The sequence below is a fragment of the Stylophora pistillata genome, chromosome 3 (assembly GCF_964205215.1).
Source record: "Stylophora pistillata chromosome 3, jaStyPist1.2, whole genome shotgun sequence".
NCBI classification, from domain to species: domain Eukaryota; kingdom Metazoa; phylum Cnidaria; class Anthozoa; order Scleractinia; family Pocilloporidae; genus Stylophora; species Stylophora pistillata.
In genome coordinates this window covers 28,268,734-28,292,689 of record NC_142521.1, presented here as the reverse complement: position 1 = coordinate 28,292,689, position 23,956 = coordinate 28,268,734, and the positions used below count along the sequence as shown (strand labels likewise).

The 23,956-nt window shown below is 38.2% G+C and overlaps 1 protein-coding gene across 1 annotated transcript; it reads right to left on the bottom strand.

The window, feature by feature from the left end:
• Nucleotides 1-5,184: 5,184 nt before the first annotated feature.
• On the bottom strand, nt 5,185-23,049 carry LOC111336201 (beta-1,4-N-acetylgalactosaminyltransferase 3). Its single transcript, XM_022942250.2, has 17 exons — nt 22,467-23,049; nt 22,197-22,285; nt 18,679-18,784; nt 17,080-17,366; nt 16,206-16,392; nt 13,289-15,165; nt 13,009-13,064; nt 12,765-12,843; nt 12,474-12,495; nt 11,795-11,908; nt 10,975-11,024; nt 10,218-10,321; nt 9,745-9,817; nt 8,973-9,047; nt 8,524-8,602; nt 8,038-8,164; nt 5,185-7,556 (listed from the first exon to the last, which is right to left on the bottom strand). Exons 1-17 carry the CDS (start codon nt 22,594-22,596, stop codon nt 7,319-7,321), a joined length of 3,693 nt encoding a protein of 1,230 aa, XP_022797985.2. The 5' UTR covers nt 22,597-23,049; the 3' UTR covers nt 5,185-7,318.
• Nucleotides 23,050-23,956: the final 907 nt, after the last annotated feature.

Genomic DNA, 23,956 nt, shown 5'->3' with positions numbered 1-23,956 from the left:
CAAAAAATTTATTTCGCTTAACGAAGTAAGCTTATTTTTTTGAGTATTTCTGCGCAAAAATTTTTTTATTTGCTCAAATCTTCAATTTTCTATGCCCAGTCAAAATACGGAAAATCGGCCGCCATCTTGCCCCACGACCGAGTTTAAAGAGGAATGGCTCTAGTGGGTAATGTGACGTCAAATCGAGAACACGAAAGTCTGCTTTTCACACATTTTCACTTGTTTGGGAAGGTTGTAGTTGATAATTGTCCGAAAATATGCCGACTAAGTGTGTTGTAGAAGGATGTAGCAACGTGCAAAATTTGCAAGAGGGTATCGCGCTCCATACAATCTTCATACAACACACCTAGTCGGCATATTTCGGACGATATCGACGACAATCTTCCCAAACAAGTGAAAATGTGTGAGATGCAGACTTTCGTGTTCTCGATTTGACGTCACATTACCCGCTAGAGCCATTCTTCTTTAAACTCGGTCGTGGGGCAAGATGGCGGCCGATTTTCCGTATTTTGACTGGGCATAGAAAATTGAAGATTTGAGCAAATAAAAAAATTTTTGCGCAGAAATACTCAAAAAAATAAGCTTACTTCGTTAAGCGAAAAAAATTTTTTGGGTGTAGGTGCACTTTAAGTTGTGAATTTAACATTAATTTTTAATCATCAATATTCTTATTTATTTATTAATTCACTTTTCTTTTTTTAAAATTTCTTATTTTTCGGTCATTCCGGGAATTCCGGGTATTCCTGGTATTCCAAGTATTTCAGTTCCGGTTCCGAATTCCGGCATTCCATATCCCGGTATTCCATATCCCGGCATTCCATATCCCGGCATTCCATATCTTCCAACCTACCAAAAGTTGAACAGCTTTTCAAAGATCGTTGTTAAGATAAACTGTTGATATGGTAAACAGTTTTCCTGACCAAACCCAATTGACAATTTATTAACAAATGGCTACAATTTTCAAGATGCAACGCCACAGTTGAAAGGTGCGAAAAATACCGTCTAAATCTTTTTAATCGAAGGTTCCTCAGAGCTACCCCTTGGTATGTCGTAATTATTCGTACGAACTTAAATCTTTTGCATTCCATGACGTATCTTAAATGAGCAGTTTATTATTAACTTTAAAAGCGTGAAGTAAACCATAGTCGTAATAACAACAGACAAAAGATGACGGCCGAATAGTAAATAATTCGGGAAACGATGGCAAACTGATGCTGAAAATTCAATCGGAGTAAGTAAGTAAGTAAACAATTTATTTAGAGAGGGTAACACGTGACAGTTTAACCGATAAACTCGTGGCCCTCTGCGCTAAACATCCACCGAGTAATCATAAAATAACTAAGAATAGTACAAAGTATGAATATCAATCGCAAAACATCTATCGTCTACGGTTAAAAATGTGTACAAAAATTAATTCAAAGCACATATCGATATCTCTATTCGCAACACTATGCTAAGAAATGTTTTTTCATGGCCGAACCTAAAGAACTGCTGGTGTCTTTTTTACATATTTCTGTGCCCCAGCAAGTAATAAAATTAAACTGAACTTTAAAATTCTGACTACTAAGATTCACGCGGCCAAACCCGGAGCGAAATAGCTCTACAAAGGCGTAACAAAAAGGAAGGTTAAATCCAATGAAATCTGTAAAGCCTCAAAACCTGGTAAACCAGCGCCGAATATGTGCAAAATATGGCCAAATGGCGCCAAACGGATACAGGAAAATTAACTTGAAGACTAGAATTGAAATCCCCTACGCGGGCAGCAACATATTTCCATATCTATCTTTGGGACTGCTGTCATCATCGATTTTAAGACTTTGAAGCCGATTTTCTTTCCAGTTGGGTACTCTTCTGCACGTTTTATTCTTTAACAGAGGTGCATTTTGATCAAGAATGGAGAAAAAAGAAGGAAAAACCACCGTGACGATTTTAGCGCCTGGTCTGACAACATATTTCCATATCTATCGTTGGGACTGTTGTCAACGCAGCTTATAAGACTTTCAAGCCATTTGAGGCCTGATTACAGACGCCATTTTTCAATTACTTTATTATCTAATCTTTAAAAAACTGCATTACATTGCAAAATGAATTTGAGGACAACTTAAAACAGAATAAAAGATTCTTTTCCCGTTCGGCCTTCCCACTTAGTCAATAAGTAGATATTCTCTCCTCCCCCCTTTTCATCGTTATAGTTCAATTTCAGGCGCGCGCTTATTGGTTGATTCGAATGATTTAAATCTTACTGACGCACTTTGTTAGTCGCGCGTACGAAATAAAGTGATTTGGGGATTTTTTTTTTTAGTCGAACTGGACTTTCTTTGTTGTTTCTTCGGCTTTCAATCGATTTTGACGGATAAACTTCAACTCCCGCCAGGGGCTTTAATGTCTTTTATTATATGGCTGTGTCTCACAAGGACTGGGAACTACCGAATTCACGAATTTTATTGCCTGAAATCAATATTGAAAGCGGTCTAGATTTTCCCATCTAGACTGGCATCTAGACCGGTCTAGAAAAAAAAAAGGTACAAAGAACACAAAAAGTTGGCATATAAGACACAGCCATATAATAAACATCTTATTAACCGAGCTAGGTCGGTCTGTATGGGAGAACCTTACGGTGGCTCTCAAGGGCCATCCACCTACAAAAATGTTCATGAGTTTATCGCGCGATAAGTTTTGCTAAGTCCATTCATTCAATAAATTTGCAATCAACATTATCGCGCGATAGAACAACTTATCGCGCAATACAACACTGTATCGCGCGATAGAAAAACTTATGGCGCGATAGAACAACTTATCGCGCGATAGAGCAACTTATCGCGCGATAGAACAACTTATCGCGCGATAGAACAACTTATCGCCCGATAGAACAACTTATCGCGCGATAGAACAACTCATCGCGCAATAGAACAACTCATCGCGCGATAGAACAACTTATCGCGCAATAGAACACTGTATCGCGCGATAGAACAACTTATCGCGCAATAGAACACTGTATCGCGTGATAGAACAACTTATCGCGCAATAGAACACTGTATCGCGTGATAGAACAACTTATCGCGCAATAGAACACTGTATCGCGCGATAGAACAACTTATCGCGCAATAAAACACTGTATCGAGCGATAGAACAACTTATCGCGCGATAGAACACTGTATCGTGCGATAGAACAACTTATCGCGCGATGGAACAACTTATCGCGCGATAGAACACTTTATCGCACGATAGAACAACTTATCGCGAGATAGAACAACTTATCCTGCGATAGAACAACTTATCGCGCCATAGAACACTGTATCGCGCGATAGAACAACTTATCATGCGATAGAACAACTTACCGCGCGATAGAACAACTTATCGCGCGATAGAACACCTTATCCCGCGATAGAACACCGTATCCCGCGATAGATAATATTATCGCGCGATAATTTTATTACTAGCTCCCGTGTCCCCACGACCATTAGCACGTGGTCACATCCATAGCAAGATGGCTGACCAAGTTTCGAAGGTGAGTAATTGTCCAAAAAATAAAGACTTTTATTCTTGATTTTTGAGCAAGAGACGGTAATCTTTGGGTTAAATTAAATTATATTTCTATGCTTTCTACGCCTTATATTCATAAACAATCTTTCACCTTAGATACACCTTATATAGTTCATAAACGTATCCCTACACCTTATATTCATAGACAATCTTTCAAATATAGAGCCATAAAGTCCCTCTCAGAACTTTAACCCCACTTACTAAGGTAGCATAGTAATATAATTTAATATAACCCATAGTAATATAATTTAATTTGACTCGCTATCATGTCAGAAGAATACGTGAAACTTGCTGGAAAACCACAGTTCCCGGAACCGCAAGCATCTACCTTTGGGAGAAAGCTATCCCAGAAGCACACGGAACAAATATTCTTCTAGCCTTGAGGGTCATGAAGAAGTTGTTAAGGGCAAGGACGAAGATGATGTTGGTTGTAATGAAATAATTGAAAAGGCTGAATTGGCTTTAGGTAGAGTTGCGTACTGGTTCTGAGTAGGAGATGATTACTAAACAGGAATCTGTCTACCTAACCTAATGTAAAGAAATGCAAAAAAAAAAAAAAAAAAATCTAAGTAGAAAATCAAATTAGAGGTATTTGAGAGTCCTTGAGTATTATGATTTTACAAGAGTTTTATAATCCAAATTGGACCGCCAATGATCCCAAACTGAAAATGATCTCAGCTTAGGGTTGCAAATGATACCTTTAAAAAGCGTAGAATAGTATGGTTTTTTCTTCAGTTCTGCTAAAGCTAATTTGTCAAAAAATCTTACTTTGAATAAAAAACTAGAAAATAAAAAGATAGAAAAAGAATGAAAGGAAAGTTTTAACGAAACGAATCATACTGTCGAACTTGTATGAAGCGGTCACCCGCGGAACTAATGAATTGAAGTCTATGTTTAAATGAATATGGCATTCATTTACCGCATAAGATTGAAGCTTGCGTTTATTTTGTAAAAAACAAATCTGAGCTATTTTTCATACTCAATTTGCGATGGGTGCTAGCTGTTCATGAAATGAGATGACATAATCTACAGCACTCAGTATCGGTCCCATGATGCAACGCGATACGTTTCTCCACCATATGCTCGATCATAATGATGTACATCGCATAAATACTCTTTGTTTTAAACTCCTAGACGTTTTTATTTCTACTCAATCCACAATTATCAACACCCGTCACTACTTTGATCGCACTTACAATGAATCACACATGAAAGTCACTGGAATAAAGGAAATGATTACCGACTAATAAAGCTCTTGACTGTTAAATGGGTCAGCACGTTAGGAAATGTATGGAAAACAGAATAGAGATGAAGCATAATGTTAGGTTGAAAGCAAACTAACGGGAAATTAGGAGGTTCGATTCATCATGTGGACTCAGAACACCAAGTCATGGTTGTCTTGTGTGACTACTGTAAGATTTGAATAAAGCGGGTAAGTTTCTAAAGAAACGGGTGCTGCGTTGGTGGGGGTAAGAAGGTAATTTGGTTTTATCAATTAAGTTGAAATTGTAAATTGGCCACCGTAAAGAGTTAAAAAGCTCTGACGAAGGGCTAACGCTCGAAACGTCAGCTTTTAAGTATTAGATACATAAAGGCCCCTAGAGACACTTCAGAATAAAAGCATTGAAACACTAACATCACTACTTTCAATAAAAGTATATTTAGATTTGATCAAATTTCCAGACTTAAGGTCAAAATAACCTGTAATCAACCTCTATTTCACAATCTTGGCGTGTATAGTATGAAATCTCTCTGTACGTCTAACACTACCTCTATAGAGCGATTTTCAAGTGAGTTACTTTGCTCTGTGATTGGTCCAGAAAAAAATCGAGCCACTCTCTCAACCAATCAGACGGAAAACAAAATCCAATCACGACCTGGTCGCCTGCGTTTTCCCGCACTTTTAGCGGTTTGGTCGTTTTCACTTTTACATGAATTCCCATTGGCTCTTGTAGGTATTCTCCTTTATTCTGATTGGCTGTTGTGATTACTTTGGTTTTGGTTCACGCAACTCAATCGAAAAGCGCTCCAAAAACACTGCCTCACTATCCATCTTTACTTATACCAAACGTATTACAATTAAAGAGATGGAACATAATTAAAATTCTCCTTATCATTTAGGCAACAATGATGGTGTTGAGACGATTTAAAATTTCCTAAATAATTCACATACTTTCATGTAATTACATAAGTTCATCCAGTGAAACTGGCATTGGGTAATACGTAAAAATTCTCAAGACAAAATAAGGAAATCGAATTTACCTTCTACTATAATCTAAATATTTTCTGTTTGGTTAGCTGAAGTATTTCATTATCATTTCCATCTAACGTCTTGTATTTAAAATTGAAGTCATTTTTAAAATGTTTGCTTCTTGTCTGTTCACTTTTGTTAAAACTATTAAAATACATATATTAATTTTATAAATTATAATTTTTTTTTGGAAAAATATTCCGCAACCCCACCGGTTGCTGTAGAAGTTAGACGCCATCGTCCTTGTCGACAAAGCAATCGATTTTTTTTTTTGCCTTGCCTTGCCTTCTCTCAGTAATAATTGGATACTATTAAATTAAAGACGAGTTTGATTTGTGAAAAGACTTGAATTCATGTTTCCACCGAGATACTACGAAACTAAATCCTTACTGAAGTTTCACGGTACTATTGGTGAGCAACAAAGTTTGCACACAATCCACCCCGTGCCTGATCGAAAAAGTGCATAACTGTCAAGCGTTAAGTATTTTGTTCCAGAGGGAGGATGGCAACCGCGTTTTTCCCGCCAAAATACTGCAGCTCTACCGTATTTTCGCGGGAAAATCTTGAACTTACACACACGTCTTGAAATCTAAAGGTCTTCGCTTACAACTAAATCATTTCACCCTGCTGGAAAACTTAGAAATTTTAATGTAAAAAAGGTAGCAAAATGTTTCAGCTGTTTCCATCTAGCATTACTGCAGGTTTGTTTTTAAGGTGAGTCCTTTCCTTGATTGGAATCGTATCGATGACTGATAGAACTCCCCTACAATATTTCCGGTGCCCCAAATAGAATAAAATATCAAGGAATGGCTCGAAAATCCCCGGGATAAATATAAATACAAGTCGAGATTCTGCAACGTTCACCTTTGTCATTTTTGAAAGAGAGTTTACGAAAGGGAGGGTGGGGTGGGGGTTAGGATTGTACCTTTAAATAACGATAGTGTAGAGCACAATCCTGGAGTTAATTTAAACTAAACACTTTTGGTCTTATTGAAAAGCGCCTTGGATTTCCTTTAACAAAGTTATCCTGGATTGGCACATCAGTTTATTTGAGTTAACTTGTTTAAACAGAAAGACATACCGACATGGGTTTAAATAATATTTGAAAGTTTCTCATGAATTCACCCTTTTGATCATGAAAGTAAAAATGCAAAACCTGCCTTCGTGACAAACTTACACAGCTGCTGGAGATAAAACGCGGTTCCCATGACTAGAAGCGCAAGCGGTGTTGATTCTACCCCTGGATGGAATACTAGTACATCACAGGTTAACCACCCTCCACGCATTTCCACAGGTTTCCCATACGCAGTCGTACCGAGTCATACCCATCCATCTTGGGTAGGAAGAAGCACTCTGAGACGAAATTGTCTAACCAGGGGACAACACTCTGACCCTAGCTAAAAATCAATCGTATGCGGAGTCTCGCGGGCTCATCATTAAGCCACAGCCGAATTCTTAAACATTCCGAAAAGGAGTCACAATAAAGGACCAAGCATTCCTAATTGAGTAAGATCTAACCAAACGTTATCTGCCGTGGCTCCTTTCGTTAGAAGGAAGTCGTTGATAATCTTCTTCTCTTTCCTTGCTCTTGCTATAAAGCGTGATGACGTCGGTGTCGCCTTGGTGATCATAGCTATCGAACATATCCTTCCTGTGGGAGTTGAACAAGTTCCTGCTTCCCCACATTCCTTTCTTTGAGTGAAAATAATGATAAAACTTCGGCACACGAAACCTCTCCACTTCCATCTTGTCCTGAAGAACTCTGTGACAATTCAAACAACGTTTCACTAATTAGAGGCCTTTGGAAGAAGAAAAGAACTACATTACTAGAAAATGATCTTTCCAAAACTTGACGATCTTTCTTGAGACTGAAACAATAACACGAGACGTCCCAATCACATTGGAAGGGGTCAAAACCACCTAGAGCCAGCAGTAGCACTCGACCCAACAAGGAAAACGTCCATCCCTAAGCTCTCTCTTTCTTTGAATCGATCCAAGCGAAAAGAAATGTCACCTTTAACCTTACCAGCGAAAGCACAGCATATTTTTAAGGTGAAGGCAAGGTTGGTCTCCACCCAAGCCAAGATGGCCCACACGGCGCTAGGGTTTATCTCTGGCATCAACCAATAGGAGTGTTGCTACTCCCCCTGGATGGGATAATGGGATACTACCCTAGTTCAACACACGTTCCCGCCCTTAACAATCCTCTAAGGGCTGTGCCCGTACAATGACTCAACACCCACCTGTCCAGAAGTTCCCAGTCCTCCCCTCCCCATGTGGTCCTGAACTCCTTGTAGTTCATTCCACCAACTCGAGTGAAATCTGACTTGTACATGGCGAATAGACCGTAACCTTGAAGCTCCCAAAAACCTTTGGAGAGTGGAAACAAAATAATCAATGAGGTATCATCAATACGTCGCCATGGCAACGGCACATACGTCAGCTTAACTATCGAAAAAACAAAGTTTGTGTTGTTAACTTGCTTGCTGCCAGTTTTGGCGACCGAGAGATCAAGGGTTTCAGAGAAAATGGTGAAAGACACAAAGGTATCAAAAACTGTATTCAGTCACCTTAAGAATGGCTCCCCTATAGTTTCTCCTTACAAGATTACCCTTGATTCAAATATAAAGGTTCGATGATCCACCTGATACATCATAACTCAGCTTATACCACACTGACTATCGTGTTGCCTTTGACAATTACTTACATCACAAAAGAAACAATCTTACCAAAGGGCAGTGAAGGAGAAAAGCCACAATGAAGTCGAGCAACTATTGGAGCAAACGCCATCTTCCGTTGAACACAGTGCTGAAAAAAGCACGATTATTCTTCAAACTAGTTTACAACACTGGCACAATGTTTCTTCTACTACTGAAGCAAGTTAAGAAAATTACGACCTAAGTGCTTTTATAATACCAAATTTTCATCTCTCAAATACGAAGACATGTGTGTTAGTCACATAGGGGGAATTTGCTGCCAGATCTTGGACGAGAAAGGCCGAACGCCTTATCTGTTCCTACTAATACACATTCATAATTCTCATTCCCCAATAAGGTAACGTCGACTAATTCTTCGTTCATAGCAACATCTCCCGCAAAACTTCGGGTCCCACCACTTCTTGGAAGGGAAGAGAATGACGACAAGATTTTCCAAACCAGCGGTTACCCAAGTCCCTTACCTTTCTAATAATGTCGACAATGTTACTTGGAATTTGAAGATGAAGATCACACATGAAAATAATATCACGGGGATTCTAAAGCATAAAAAAGGTAAGTCAAGCTTAAAGCTACGTAGCAATGCGTAGAAGTGTAAAAAGGAAAAAACAAACAAACAAACAGAGAAATTAACATGTAGTATTTAACAACTATTCACCAGAGCGGAGGTAAATCTCCACCACTTTTACCGACATTAAGGGGAAATAGTGTTTTAGTATTTAGTACACACAGTGCAAAAGAAAAAAAATTCTGTCGATGTACCGTAAAATGGACTAAGAGGAAACTCTTGACGCGCAATAGCGTCTCTTTGGCTGCTTTAAAATAGTACTGCCTTTTAATCACATCCGAGTTAACTAATCAGCACTATTCGCGAGTTTTGTACTTAATTTTGGTGATTGAACAAAATAACAAAGCAGCCAGCATTAGTTCATTTCAGTTGACTATCAAACATTGTAGGTCGTAGGTTTGCTATTGGTACTTCCCGAGCAGGAGATGTACGACAAGTTAGCTTGTGTTGTTACAATTAAAGGGTGTGATATTGCATGCGTGGAGTCTTTAAGATATCAAATTGCTTGTTCTTAGCTCAATCGATATTCAAACAAGATTCTCGTCTGAGCCCCAAATGCACAGCACATGGCTTGGCAAGATCATAGCAAATCTCTGCTACAGCGCTATGCTTTCACAGATCAATCTCCTAGAAGTTTATGCAATTATTGACTGACTTCTTACACACACCTTAACTAACGCTGCGCCTGCTTGAATGCCATACGCTCTCTGAAAAGGTCCTTTTAGTTTTCTCACTTGGTATCTGAAAGAAAAAAAGACAGGAAGATTACTTGAGTTAACTTCCAAACAGAAACCCGAATTAGTATGTAGTTTATCAAACGCTCCTCACCCAATCAGATCTAGAAACAGTATCACATGACTGACTAATGATGACTTTTTTGGTTCGAAAGGAGAACATCACTGATGAGCTTAATTCTTACAAGTAACTACAGCTCCTCTTTAACCTCTCATGCAAACATTCTTCCTTTCCTCTTCTTTAAGCGAATTTAAGTGAATTTATACCGCTAGCCCACTTTTTGCATCTCAAATTTTTGCATCTCAAACGATACTTCAACAAAGTTTATTCATTTTTGTCTCGATTATTACTAGGATGCATAATCGGTTATGATCCTTGTTAGAATTGATTTTCACCTTCGTTTTACCTTTTCAACTGGCTTCGTTCTAAGGCAGCTTCCACATCAATATCCGTGCTACTGAAGTCCACAATAATAATGTTTACATGCGGATCGCCTGTCTCTAAGTATAGCTGAAAAAAAAAAAAAAAAAAAAAAAAAATATGCAAAACATTTATGAGGGTGAAACATCACATGTCTTCAAGAAACCTGCCGCTCAAGAGAAGATGAAGAGCTGTAAATACGTGTTAATTAGTCGTGGGAATGGAACAACAGGAAAACTTTGTGGGTTCTTTACAGTCATTAGGTCTGGAAAAACTGCAGAAACTGGACTGTGCAGGGGCAGATGGAAAGTGAGAAACCACTTTAAATTCATGAGAATGAACGTAAGAATTGTGCTCGTCCACATTTTTTCAATGCCTAAAGGATGGAAGTTCTTTCACATCATCGCCTAAATTGTTTGCATCATCGCGCAATCAAAATAGTTTGAACTGTCATCACCACCGCGGTGTACTGTGCTCAAAACCTAAAACTCTACCAGTTACACACAACAGATGGCCGGTAATATTCACGGTTTTGGATGGAGAGGGGCACCGTGAGATCTAGTTACGTGTCTTTCCCATTACAGGAGACTCCAGCCAGGAATCGATCCGGGAACTAGCATATTGGCCCACAAAGCATCTCGTTTCTCATTCTTAGGAGAGAAAAAATGTCAGGAGTGTTTCATATAACGAAAGTGCTAACTTCTCTAGACGAAGGAATCAAAACACAGAACATTGAATCTTACCTCCACCATGTTGTCAATGAGATGCTGTACCCATTTACCTTGATTCTTCACTGAAAAACGGACGAACAGGGATAATAATAATAAAAAAAAAAACCAGGAAAGACAACATGCTCCTTTATAAACTTTATCAATGATGCCGAAGTAAAGAGCTATAACTAAAGCGCATGCTCATTGATGTTAAATCGGTCCAATAAACCTGTGGTCTTTGAATTCTTGGTTACAACACACGAATATATGGCTGTTGGCGATGTGTGTGGTGATGCGAGGTTTTTCACTCTTTTTCCTTCTTCATTACGAATATGCCGTTTACGCTCTCATCATACTGACCTCTCTCTGTCTAAGTAGCTTCCCCCCCCCCCTTCCGCGGCTCTCTCTAAAACAAAGGCTCGTAACACTAAGAGTCACTAACATCTGATTTCTCCATACGATATCACCCTTGTGAATAAAAAATGAAGGTCACGAGGGCAAAAAAAGAATGATCACCAAATACACAGCAACTTTTGATTGTTGAACAAATTCTCCTTGTCGGCACCTTAAAAAACTGTAAGGAAAACAGTATGGAGAATAGCATACTGATGTTAGGGTGTAGAGGGGTATTTGAAAACGGAGGCCAAAATAATGAGGCCTTAATGATGTTATACCATTGTTTATCACGCAGTATTGTTGATCATTTGAGCAAAGTTGCGTTGCACTTAGATATCTACTTGTCCTCCAAAGGCTGCGTTACTTTTCTTTTTTAGTACTGTGGGTTTCCCAGCCAGAGAAATGCATTTTGTACACGGAATTCATAATACCTGGAAGACATTAGTGAGTTTCTAACCTGGAATGATAATGTGTACGGTAGCATGTTGATTCAGCACAAATCCTTCTGGCAAACAGAAATCCGTCTTGCCGATTTTCTGATAGACGTACTGTGACAAGCGCACTGTGGAATCTGGGAAATACAGACATGCCGCAACAAGTTAATGTGGAGGCTGGAAGTAACTGAAGCATTTTCTAAATGGAGTGCTGAACGTGATTTAGGCTTGCATTGTTTTTGCTTTAACAAGCTCTCTTATTGGTCCAGAAAACTCGCGCCACCCTCTTAACCAATCAGATGCAAAACTACAGGCTGTCGACACTGGGCCAGTTCTGTTTTCCCGCGCTTCAGGCAGTTTGCTTGATTTAACTTGAGTTCCAATTGGCTGCTTGTTACACTAAACTATCCTCACTTTGATTGGCTGTTACGATTGTATTTATGGCTTTGGTTTTACGGCACAATCGCAAAGCGCTGCAGTCCACCCCCATTGGAATCTTGTTGTCATTCTAACTGGGGAATGACAGATCAGATCGTTTCCTTAAAAAAGCACTACGCTATTCCTCTTGTTGAAGTTGATACGGGTAAATAAACCGCCGAAGCACGGTGCTCCACTGAGCTTAAACGTACATATGCCAAGCTTCATCAAATAAATACATTTTCGAAAGGTAGAAAAAGGAGAACAATTATCTCGAATACTTACTTTTCCCTTCAACATTTAGCTCCTATGAAAAAATAAAGGAAGAAAGCTATTTTCATTTTATAAACAAGCTGCAGTTTATTGACTGATAAAAATGGTACCTTTGAGTAGCATTACTATGCGGAATAAAAAAAAAGGTGATTTGAGAGAACCCATGTCTTAAGAATTTCTTTCACTCCCTTAGTCTTGAAATACTTTGTATCCCTAAAAGTTCAAACGTATCTTCCAGTTTGGGTTCTTTTTCTTTGAGATGTGAAAAAGTTACTTACAGTATTTAATACAGCTCTGGCTTACCAGGTCTATAAGATATCTGTCCCCTAGTAACACATCGTGATTTTCTTCCACGTTTAAGATGTTCTTCAGGGAGTACTTGCTGAAAAAGTCCATTAAAAAAAAACCGGAAAAGATAGTTTCAACTAGCTGCTTCGCCGCCCTTCGGTTTAGCGCACACAAAACCGTAGAGCGCGCAAAATATCGCCAGTAACACTGGCAATTTCAACACTCAAATGGTTTTTCTTTGCGATGTTTCAGTTCTTACCTGTTTGTTGCTTGTCTCAAGGCACGCATGTATCGATTCACAACACTGTTCGCCACCTTCGTACAGAAACAAAGAAACAAACAAACGTTATCAGGAACGGAGCTCACACGTTAATTCCACTTAACTCTTTTCAAATAAGAAGAGAATTTCTTCCAGACGTAGACTTGGTGGCAGTCCCCAAGGCAACCATCTAGGAAAGAGTTCACTGGGTTCTTCCTTATTTTTTTTTTTCCATTTGCTATGGAAACTAGTCGATATTAGGCTGATTCCAAGTACTTACGGCATCATTCAACAGCAAGTTTCCATCGCTGGCGCACATTGTCCTGTTTTGATGAAAAATCCATCCGTTGTAATCAGGGATTTTAACTACGTTGGGAATCTTCAACGCCACTCCGAATTTTCTTCGCACACCTTCCGCCAAAGTGCGCGAATTGACGCGATGGTTGTACATCTGCACTGCGTATATCATCTTGCGTACAAACTCTCGCGCGGAGTTCATTCGAGTCATACGGTCGTCTTCCTCGTCAACAGGATAAAACGAAATACGTCCTCTGGAGCGCTGCTGTAAGCCGTTGCGGCTAGAGTTCGCCTCTCTCTCAGGAAACAGTTCAGCCAGATTATATGAAACTGGTAGGTAACTTCTGAAATGCCCTTTTTGGCGGCTTTGTTTTTCCGCCGGCATGAACTCATGCAACGACCTATTTGCAACTCGCCCTGCTAATCTTCTCGTCGGAATGGCTTCATATGATGACGTATTAGCAATTCTTTCCTTATTATTCCTTGGTGCATTCGAAGTTACCGTGATACTGACAATGGATCCCGCACTTTTTGAATTGAGGCTCAACAGTTTACGCTGGTTACCTTTTGAACTCACATAACCATTTGATCGGCGCACGAGAGAATCACGTGGTGTTTCTTCACGTGAACTGAGAGGCGCATCACGTGACTGCCTCTTTTTAACGACTTCCTCAACGCGCGAACGTTGCTGAGGCTCTACGTTAGAATGTCTAATCTTGTCTTCACTATTCCTTTGTTTCCTCACAGACTCTCTTTTTCTTAAAGTCCTCTTTTTGACTCTGTCTATAGAAACGGCGTCTGAGTCTCTCCTCTTTAGTCTTTCCCTCGCCTCAGAACCATTCTTTTTATCAATTTTCTCTGAAGAATCACCGGCCACAAAAGATGGATCTTCCATTGACTGGAAGGCCTGCTGGTTGGCGTGTTGACTGAGTCTTTTCATATCCAACAAGTCCATTTGCGCCTCAAGTAACTGCTCTTTAACTCTCTCCTTCTCTGCTGCACTTTTCGCAAAAGACAAAGGCAAAAATACCTTACTGTTCTTAAACACAGCTATACTACCATCTTCATACAGCCTTTGTTTAAACTTCAGGTTTGGTGGCAGAGAACTCTTTGGGTTACCATGAGAATCTTCATGCAGCCTTTGTTTAGAATTCGGTTCCGATGACGGAGAGCTCACCTGGTTGCCATGAGAATCTCGATTTCTTCTCAGCGCGCACTGGTCGTATTGTCTCATGTGACTCAGCTCGGAATAATCGTTGGGATACCGGGAAGTGTCGTGAATCAAATGCACGCCTTCGTAACGCTTCAACTTGAAGTTTACCAAATAGCTGGGATTATAGGGACAAGATGGGAATATGTTCTCTATATCGCGCTCGTCCACGAAGTTTGCTTTATGTGCCACATCGCGCAAATCTTCCGATCCGAATTTGTACACATTTTGATCGAGTTTAAGGTTCGTTCTATAGTGCGAGTGACTTGGAAGATCTTGTGGTATAAAATTAGCATACTTTGTTACATCCTTTGAGGCTATTGAATCGTTGATCGCCGCCGAAATCGAGGATCCAGTAAGATGTCTAAATTCATTCGAACCAGGTATCTTCCAGCCCACCAAAATGTGTTCTTGTAGATTTCCTTGCTTGTGCAAAGCCTCAATGAAGTACTTCTGCCCTTTGTGAAGAAGCACCGGACGTGACAGTTGTGTTTTGTACTTATCAAATTGGGCAATTTTGGTTTTAAAGGTGACACTGAGCAACGTACGATTTCCGACCCAAGCTATGAGTTTCACTTTTGAAGGATTTTCATCTGAACTCAACCAGAGCTCTGAACTGTCGTCCGACGAAATGGCAAACGTGTACTTCCCTGGAAATAAAAGAAGCAAGAGTGAATAAGCTAGGTACTTGTAGCAAAACGGGGTAAATTTCTATAGAAACTGTGTTGCTGCGTCCGTGGGGTTATAACAAGGTCATGTGGTTTTATCATCTAAGCTGAAAATGTAAAATGGCCACCGTAAAGAGTCTCTAAGGTGGATGTTTGAGTGTTAGTCCTTCGTCTTTCACTCCAACAAAGGAATGACGCTTGAAACATCAGATTAAGAAAGTCTTTACGGTGACCAATTTACACTTCAACTCAATAGGAAAACTGACAATTAAAAAACAATACATATTTGTGCCTTTGGCTCGATTACAGCCACTGTTTGGGAGACGAGCCGGCATTCCTATACATGCTTGGTTCTCGGGAGAACCGACGACCAAATCCGACAAAACGGCGGAATTTTAAGCCTGATATAAGGCAATGACCTGTTGATTTTTAATGCAGCGCCCTAAACCACTATACCATATTGCCATTGCTGAAAAAAAGAAAATAAACAATACCAAACAAAAGCAATGAACGAACGACGCTTTCTACTAAATCAATAAATTGTCGGCCGACAATATCTTTCGGGAACTGTTCTTCACTTTTATCCAATTTTTAAGCTAAATTTTAGCTAAATGTTATCTTTCTTTTGTTTTGCAATTTTAGATGTTTATTTGTGGGCTTCCTGTAAAGTAGCTTTTAGTTAAGTGGAGTGCCACGTAAAATAAAGTTCTGTCTGTATTCTTCTGTATCCAATGGTTTTCTTTGCAGTAACATGCGGTCCTCCGAGTCTGAGAGTCAAACCTGCAATTTCATTTCACCCTGCCGTCAATCATTAACAGACACAAAAAGCAGAAATAAACAAAGTTGATCCAAATCCCCCAGTCAAAACCCAGGATATGACCCAGTGAATCTCTGAAACGTTGCTCCTGTTTCGTAACAGGTCCACAACTTGATTGACTGCAGCGTAAAACATATTTTTTTTATCAATCTATCTCCAACTTCTTTTCTCGCATGTTACTGGAAAGTACATGAACGCTTAATACCTGAAACAGGGGGGTGAACGTAACCAAATATTCTCTGTCCGTAGTCGGCTTGCATGTGACGAAGAAAAAACTTTCCAACGGTCAGGCGAATGTCTGGGTACAGCGGGAAAAATCTGTTCCTACGCAAATCATGAGTTGTGCTACCACAACATGCTTGCCAAATGTGAACATTCAGTGAGCCAACCATCTTGAAAATGAGAGAAAAGTTGTTCAATATACTGTATAAACAAACATTTGTAAAAATTCATATCAAATGAACATGAACAACGATGTGTGGAGAACATAAAAGCTGGACAAGAAATCACTTATCTTTGTAGACACAAGTCAAACAAGGCCCATCTATTTTCAAAGATAAATTAGTTGTTGCCACCTTTCCAATCCTGAAAAAAAAGTCTCGAGCCCTGATTTCTTCCCCTTTAACAACTTCACTAGAAAAACTGACAACAGCTAACTACTCATGGTAATTACCCTTAAAATCCAAGGAGTGATCAACATCCTATTTCTCCATAAAGCATTAATTCTCAATCAAATATTAAAGTCATGAGAGTAAAGAAAATGATCACGAAATAAAGCAGCTCTTGATTGTCAAACCAGCCCTCCCTGTCAACACCATAACAAATGTATGGGGAGCCATACGGATATTGTGTATACCGATGCTAGGGTGTAAAGAGTTCAATTTGAATGAAAATGTGCTGAACTACATAATGTATGTGCATATGAAGCAGATCTTAAGAATCCATGGGTTTACCACAGCTGATTTTCAAAGAGGTGATGGCTGTTGTATGTACTCAAAGACATCAAAGCCCACAATGATAAGTCGTAAAAATTCTTAAAACAAAGAAATGAATTTGAGGGTCATCAAGAGAAAACATACATTTTTTCTCCAAGGAAATTTCGTCCAGGTGTGGTTAGGCACTTGAACATGATCAACGTGTGATTCCTTGCGGTGGATTTTAGGAGAAGCTTTCCCTGATGCCTTTTCCTTGTCACTGTGAACACTCTGAATAGTGTCATTTTGAAGACTCAAGAGCAGCTTTAATCCACTGACAGTTGTGCTGGGAGTGGTGAAATTCAATGCTTCACTTTCATTTGGCATTTGGTTCAGTTTTCTTTTGTCCCCATGGTCAATGTTCTCTCTACTAATGGTCTCTCTCCATTTTCCTTTCAACAGGAATATTTGAAAATAATTAGATCCTAAACTCTTGACTCTGAAAAGTGACCAAATGCATTTTTCACCTTGTACTCACCAAACATTTACAGGTAGAAAGGTAACGAGAAGTTAGAAAAATATCAACGTAATAAAAAATAGATTCTGTGTTCGGTCTGTAAACAGCAGTATAGCTCAGAGGAAAATAGCCCTCATTGCGGGCAAAAAGGGAGTTAAAAATAAGCATGCACACACATGCAACTTTTCAAACTGTGCTTCAAAAATGCATGCAAAAGAAGCTCATTAGTATGTATGAGGCAGTTACTTGTTTTATCTTCTGTTTGACTTTGAATGGTGTGTTAGATTTACAACAAAGGAGGGATTCCGATGTTGGTGACATTACATGGTTAATATATGCAGATCACAGATGATATCAAAATGTGAGACCAATGCATAAAAAAAAGAGCAAACTGCTGTTAGTGGTAAAGTCATCAAACTGTATACCTCTGTCTTCTGTTAGATCATAAGTAAAAATCAATCAAAATGCACTTACAATTCAGCTTATTATGTAATAGAGGATAACACTTGATTTCGCATCAGGTCCTTAGTTGTAAAATTATAGCAAATGTATCACAGCCAATGTGAAGAATTTATATTTTAATTCTGGAGTGAAAGGGTTAACCAAAACATATTCAGAGGACAGAGAGCAGATGAAGAAACTTGGGTGGTATGTTGAGTGTCAGCTTACCACTTTTCTTTCTTTTACAGTACTAATTAGTTACAGTTAATTCTGTACTAAGAATAAATGATAAAACTTGGGTGGTATGTTGTGTCTCAGCTAAGAAAATGTTTTCTTTTGAATTCAATGTAATTTAGGAAAATAATTTCTACATTATGCAATCATTGTAATTAAAAGTTCCATACTCTCCAATTACAATCTGTTTGAATTGTGTTGACACTTTGAAATGAAAATGTGGCCTCAACAAATTTAAAGTCTAACCTTTGATAAATAAAAAATGTCAAACTAATGCTTTTAATAGAATATTTCTCACACTTAACTGCATACTGTACATGAAAACTGGAGGACAGAAATTCATGTGAACTCAATAACTTTTCCTGGTTTACCCTGCTTCAGTTTAGGTTTTGGCCCAGTTTCCATCTCTGGAATGCAGAATTTTCATACCCCAGAAAAAAAATCACTATGGGACATGCAATACAGTGTACTACAAACAATTGTCTGCTATCAGAATATCTCCTTAAAAAAGATGTCCATGAAGAGGGTATAGAGTTGATAACAAATCTGTTTTATTGTCAAACAAGCCTCACCATTAAAATTCTTTTTCTTTTCCACTTGATGTTTTGCTTTTTCATTAAATGCTGTTTTCCAGTCATCATCATCATCACTGGCTGCATCACTGTTTCCATTCAATTCCTTAGACAAAAAAAACAATCTATTGCATTGGAGCAACAAGTTGCAGGATAGAATTGAGGAGTGGGCAGTATAATATTCTAAAACTGAAGGACCACACACTCCAATGTAGGTATACCATCAGGCTACTACCTTTAACCCCAAAAAGTGACCACAAGGCTGTGCACTAAGAAAATTGAATGGAGCCCACTGCTCTGAAACTGTGAAATCCAGGGTGCCCAGCATATGCTTTTCATTAAAAAACTAAGATTCCTGAGTTGCCCAAGAGCAAGAATAAGGCACCAGGGACCACCAGGTACTGGTAGACCACAGCCCTGGACCAGCATCAAATTTACAAAATAATCTAATTGCAAAATCACCCCTGAATCAGACATTAAGGTCAAGCAAACAAAGTGAATGATCATACAATTAAGAATTTCTTGATTGTTTAATCAATTTCCTCTTATCAGCTCCTCTAGAAAGGTATAGAAAACAGTTTGGAGAATATGCATACTGATGCTGGATGTAAAGGGTTAGGGTTTTTTAATTATTATTAATCCAGTAATCAATGAATTTGAATATATGAAAATCATATAATTTTATGTGTCCTGCAGTTCATGAAATGTATGAAAGTGATCCTCACAGTAATGAACCCTACTTATGTAGTAGAGGAAATAAGGCCTGAAAAATATTCAGGCTGTATGGGATTTGAACCCATGACCTCTGCAATACCAGTGTAGTGCTCTACCAACTGAGGTAACTAGCCAACTAGGAGCTGGTCAGTATGTTGGTTTGTATAAAGCCCATAGAAGGGATAAATCAATGAATTTGAATATATGAAAATCATACATGTGTACTGCCGTTTCACTAATGACAACAGAATCTGCTGACCCACCCACCCTCTGATAGTGCTATAAATCTCATCCACTTTCTCTTGCATGCATAGTATTTCTATGTTCCATATTAATTTTTAAAAGGAAAAGTCCAAAGTAATTATGAAAATCTACTTGCATGAACACCAGCAGGATGATTTGCTACAAATGCAAAATTTTCCTCATTCACAGAATGACCTGGATGAAAAAATTTTTATCACACCCTTTGAGGCACAACCCCAATAACTATATATCTATATCTGTGAAAAGGTTGTGAACTGCACCATCCACCAAAAATTGTTCTGTTCTAACTTGATATCATTGTAAACTGACTGAGGTGCAACAATTCAAAACTGAAGATGCTTGTTCTTTGAGCTTATTAATTGGATATCAAATCTGAGCACATTTAATGAAACTTCTGCACAACTTCAATCCTGAGTGGTTGGTCTTAAAAAAAAAAACATTTGGAATTTTTCGATATTCATATCACATGACTGTAGTTACTTTCCAATTACTCTGTCAAGTTCGCTTATCCAGGTTTTATTACGTCAGGTCAACAGTGTGGGGCAGAATATTGTGACTCACAGCAAAAACATATTTTGCAAGACACTATCTAACAGTTACTCGAGACAGACCTTAGCTCAATTCTATGTGACAACACTGGTTATCTTTCTCCATTCACAGTCTAATTTTATATGCGGATAGAAAACAGAAATCACCACAACTGAAATCAGGAGACACTTACCTCATTAAAATTGAAGAACCAAGATGTTTTGCCACTGAAAACACACAGTCATTCATTGCAACATGTTATAATGCTATTCACAACTTAGTAGGCTAAAGAATTCAGCTTGAAAACACATTTTTGTAACTACATTGTAACATGTGCATTTTGCTATTTTACAGAACTTTTTCTAGGAAACTTTGGTTAAAATGCTTAGTTGGACCATTTTAAAAAATTGGCACTTGAAGGTCTACTATATCCATTTTTTGAGTGGGTGTGTTGCAAAAATTAGGAAATACACTGTAGGTTGCTATATGCAAATACCTCTTTGCTTTAAAAAAAAAACATTTCAAACCCAACAGTACCATATTTTATCCCTTGATTAGAAACATACTCTAAAAGCTTTTGATCACATCTATTCAGTAAGTGTCACCAGATGGAAGTTTACAACAAAATTTAGACAATCAAACATTCAAATAAACCTTTTGAATTTATTCCAGTGGGTGGTTCTTTCTTGTTAACAATAATTATTTTTCACTTAAACTTAATTTACATTTCCAATAAATGAAAAAAGCATTTAAAACTACAATAATGGATATGCTTTTCAGCCACAATACATCATGGGCAAAAGTGAAACATTTGATATTTCCTATAAGCTACCTGTACACGTTTTTAGGAAAAATTGTAAAAATTGACAAAATGATATCTTATTGGCATGTAAGGAAAAAAAAATTAACCAAAACCAAGGCTAAAAAAAAAAAAATTGCCACAGGAGATTTAAGGAAATTATCATAGCAATTCTGCTTTTAGAATTGGTGACCAAAACCATGAAATTTTAATAATCATAATTTTCGTGATCTTTGAGGTGATACTGTATTTAGGTTAAAGGAGAAGCATATAAAATCTCCCTTATGGACAATGATAATTCTAAAAACTTTCAGTAAAGAAAGGAAATCCAGGAAATGAAAAAATGAATGATTCTTACGAATGGGTCGACGTAAAATAACGATCGAATAAAATCTAAAAACATGTGTGTTTATATCTATTGCGAAACCACACAGTCATATTTTCACATGGATTAATCGACGGGAAACCGCGGAGTAAGACTCGATATTCGTATTGTTTAGTTGTATGAATACTTGGGAGGGGATAAAAAGGAAATACTTCCTTGAAGAACCTAAAATTAGATTTAGATAAACGTCGATCAATGGCGTGACAGTGTGTTACTTGAAGTTCAGCCGCATGTTCGACTCCTTCCAAGCGTGTACAAATATTAAAGCAGTGTGTTTAGAAATTCCTGGAGCGTGACTCGAAACAAGAAATATAAATTTCTCTATCAGATAATCTAGTTGATGATTAAAATAATGTATTGAAGCAAAACGAAACACTGTTTAATATAGTGGAATGTTGGCCATGTCATAAAATAAAAGCTGATTAAAGCATTCCTTTACAAGATGCAAATCTCACGTTGAAACATTCCTTTCATTTATCGAAATGATGGTAATTATTCGCTTCCGTAAAACGACAAAGTAAATTAATCGAGAACTTTTGAATAAAATATTTGTGCTTTACCTTCGTAAATCGTGAGGTAAACTGATATCAAATCTCAATTACTCAGGTAGACATCAGTTCATCAGCAAGAGAGGTCTTACGAAATTTTAAAAATAGACCTTATTCTGAGAAATGAAATTTCCTTCGCTGTTACAGAGAAAAAAAAAACACGTCTATAAATAATTATAACTAACGAAGCAAAACTTTCTACTCCTTAATCAAGCTAAACTTTTACGATTTGTCTAAATACGATACAAGATTTCAGTCTACAATGGGCCCTTGTATTTACCATTAATATTTCATTGACATCAAATTCCCGTTCAGGGTCTATGAAAGTCCTCGCCAGGTCTTGGTCGTCCACGTTAAAGGACGTTTTTGCTGTAAATCAAAATCAAAGAAAACAATTTATTCACCTGAAAAACCCTCCACGCTTTTCCCGATCTAAGCTTTGATATTGACATAGGAATGTAACGTAAATGATCAACACAAGTGGTTGGAAAACAACATTTTACACATCCAGTCAGGCGTAAATAGGAAAATTTTAAAGTAATTTCCTTACCTCTTTTAGCAGTATTGAGCTCCTCTGAGTCCGTTATTTCGTTCCATTGAAGAAACAGTAGTATCGTAGCGAGGAAAACAGCGAGAACTGAGAACTGCATTAAGCGTTTCACCCTCCGAATGGCAACCATGCTGTAAAATTCATCTCATTTCAACCCATGTTTGCTCGATCACTTGTTCAAAGGCCGGTATATTGTCCACTGAATTCTTACACACAAGAAACACATGAAATTTCCTAGGTATACTTATTGGCGAGGGAGGCATTCTAGCACAGATCGTCGCCACTCAGCGAAACCATGAGTTCATTACGAGTAATCACAATTTCCAGGTTATTCTTCACAACAGAGGTTCATCCGGGCACTCAGAAACGGAAGTGAAGGTAATGTTCCGGAAGAAACAAATTTCTACAGAACAATTGCTTTACAGGTTGCCCTACATATTATTTACAAATGAAGTTACTGACAATTGGCAATCTTTACCCAGTTCATCGGATGTCCAAAAATCTACTGGTTCCTTTCTCGGCTTGAAAATTTATATTTTTTCAACTAACCCGGTTTGGGGTTCTAACCGCACAAAACAACAGTCAGCAATTAAAACACTCACGAAATTTTTTTCCGCCCCGATGGTTTTTGAATCTCATTTGCGTTAAAAGCGTGGAAAATGAAAATTTCCACATTGATTGAATTTCCCCGCAGTAGAGTTTAGAATTGCAAGTTTCAAGCTTTCAATTTTCTAATTTCACATTTCAAGTTTTGTCTTATGGTTTTCGAACAACGGGGCACTTATCTACTCGCTGTTTCCAAAGAACTGCGGTGAAAATGTTGTGGTTCAGATGTGGTGTTGCGTCTTTCGCCACTAAGAGCAGAGTAAGTCGCCACTATCGGAATGGCTTTCTTATCTGTCGTCTTCGCTAAGACATGAATAATGGCTGGAAAACGTAAAACGAATTCCTATCAACATTAATGCATCATACTCAGTATCACTTCCTTAAGTCGGGTGGGGGGAGGGGTAGATCACAAAAAAATAATAATGCTAAGAAATAATAATAGTTAGCACCAAATAAAGTTCTAAATTTTGAAAAAATATTCTTTGCTTTTAAAACGAAGTTGTTTTACATTTTCTTCGTTGGTTTCGTGAGAAACAAACAAAACAAAACTATTCAAATTTTATAACAAGTACTAGAGGTTGCACGTCTCATGAAAATGAAATGCGAATACATGAATGATGTACAGAGCGACATCGCAAACGGAATATTCTGCAGAGTCGGTGTGACAATGAAACCGTTGCAGTTTCCGTGTTGGCGTCCGCATGTTCCGCTTCAATTTATTAAAGTGCTTCCTTTTTCGCTAACACACGGGATCAGTTTCCTAAAAGCGCACGTAGATCCAACGTTGTTTAAAACGTGGTTTACCGGCAAGCCACGCTTTTAGAAAATAACAAGCCAATGTGACCCATTAAGACTGACCGCATTGCTTTAATTATTCACTAGAC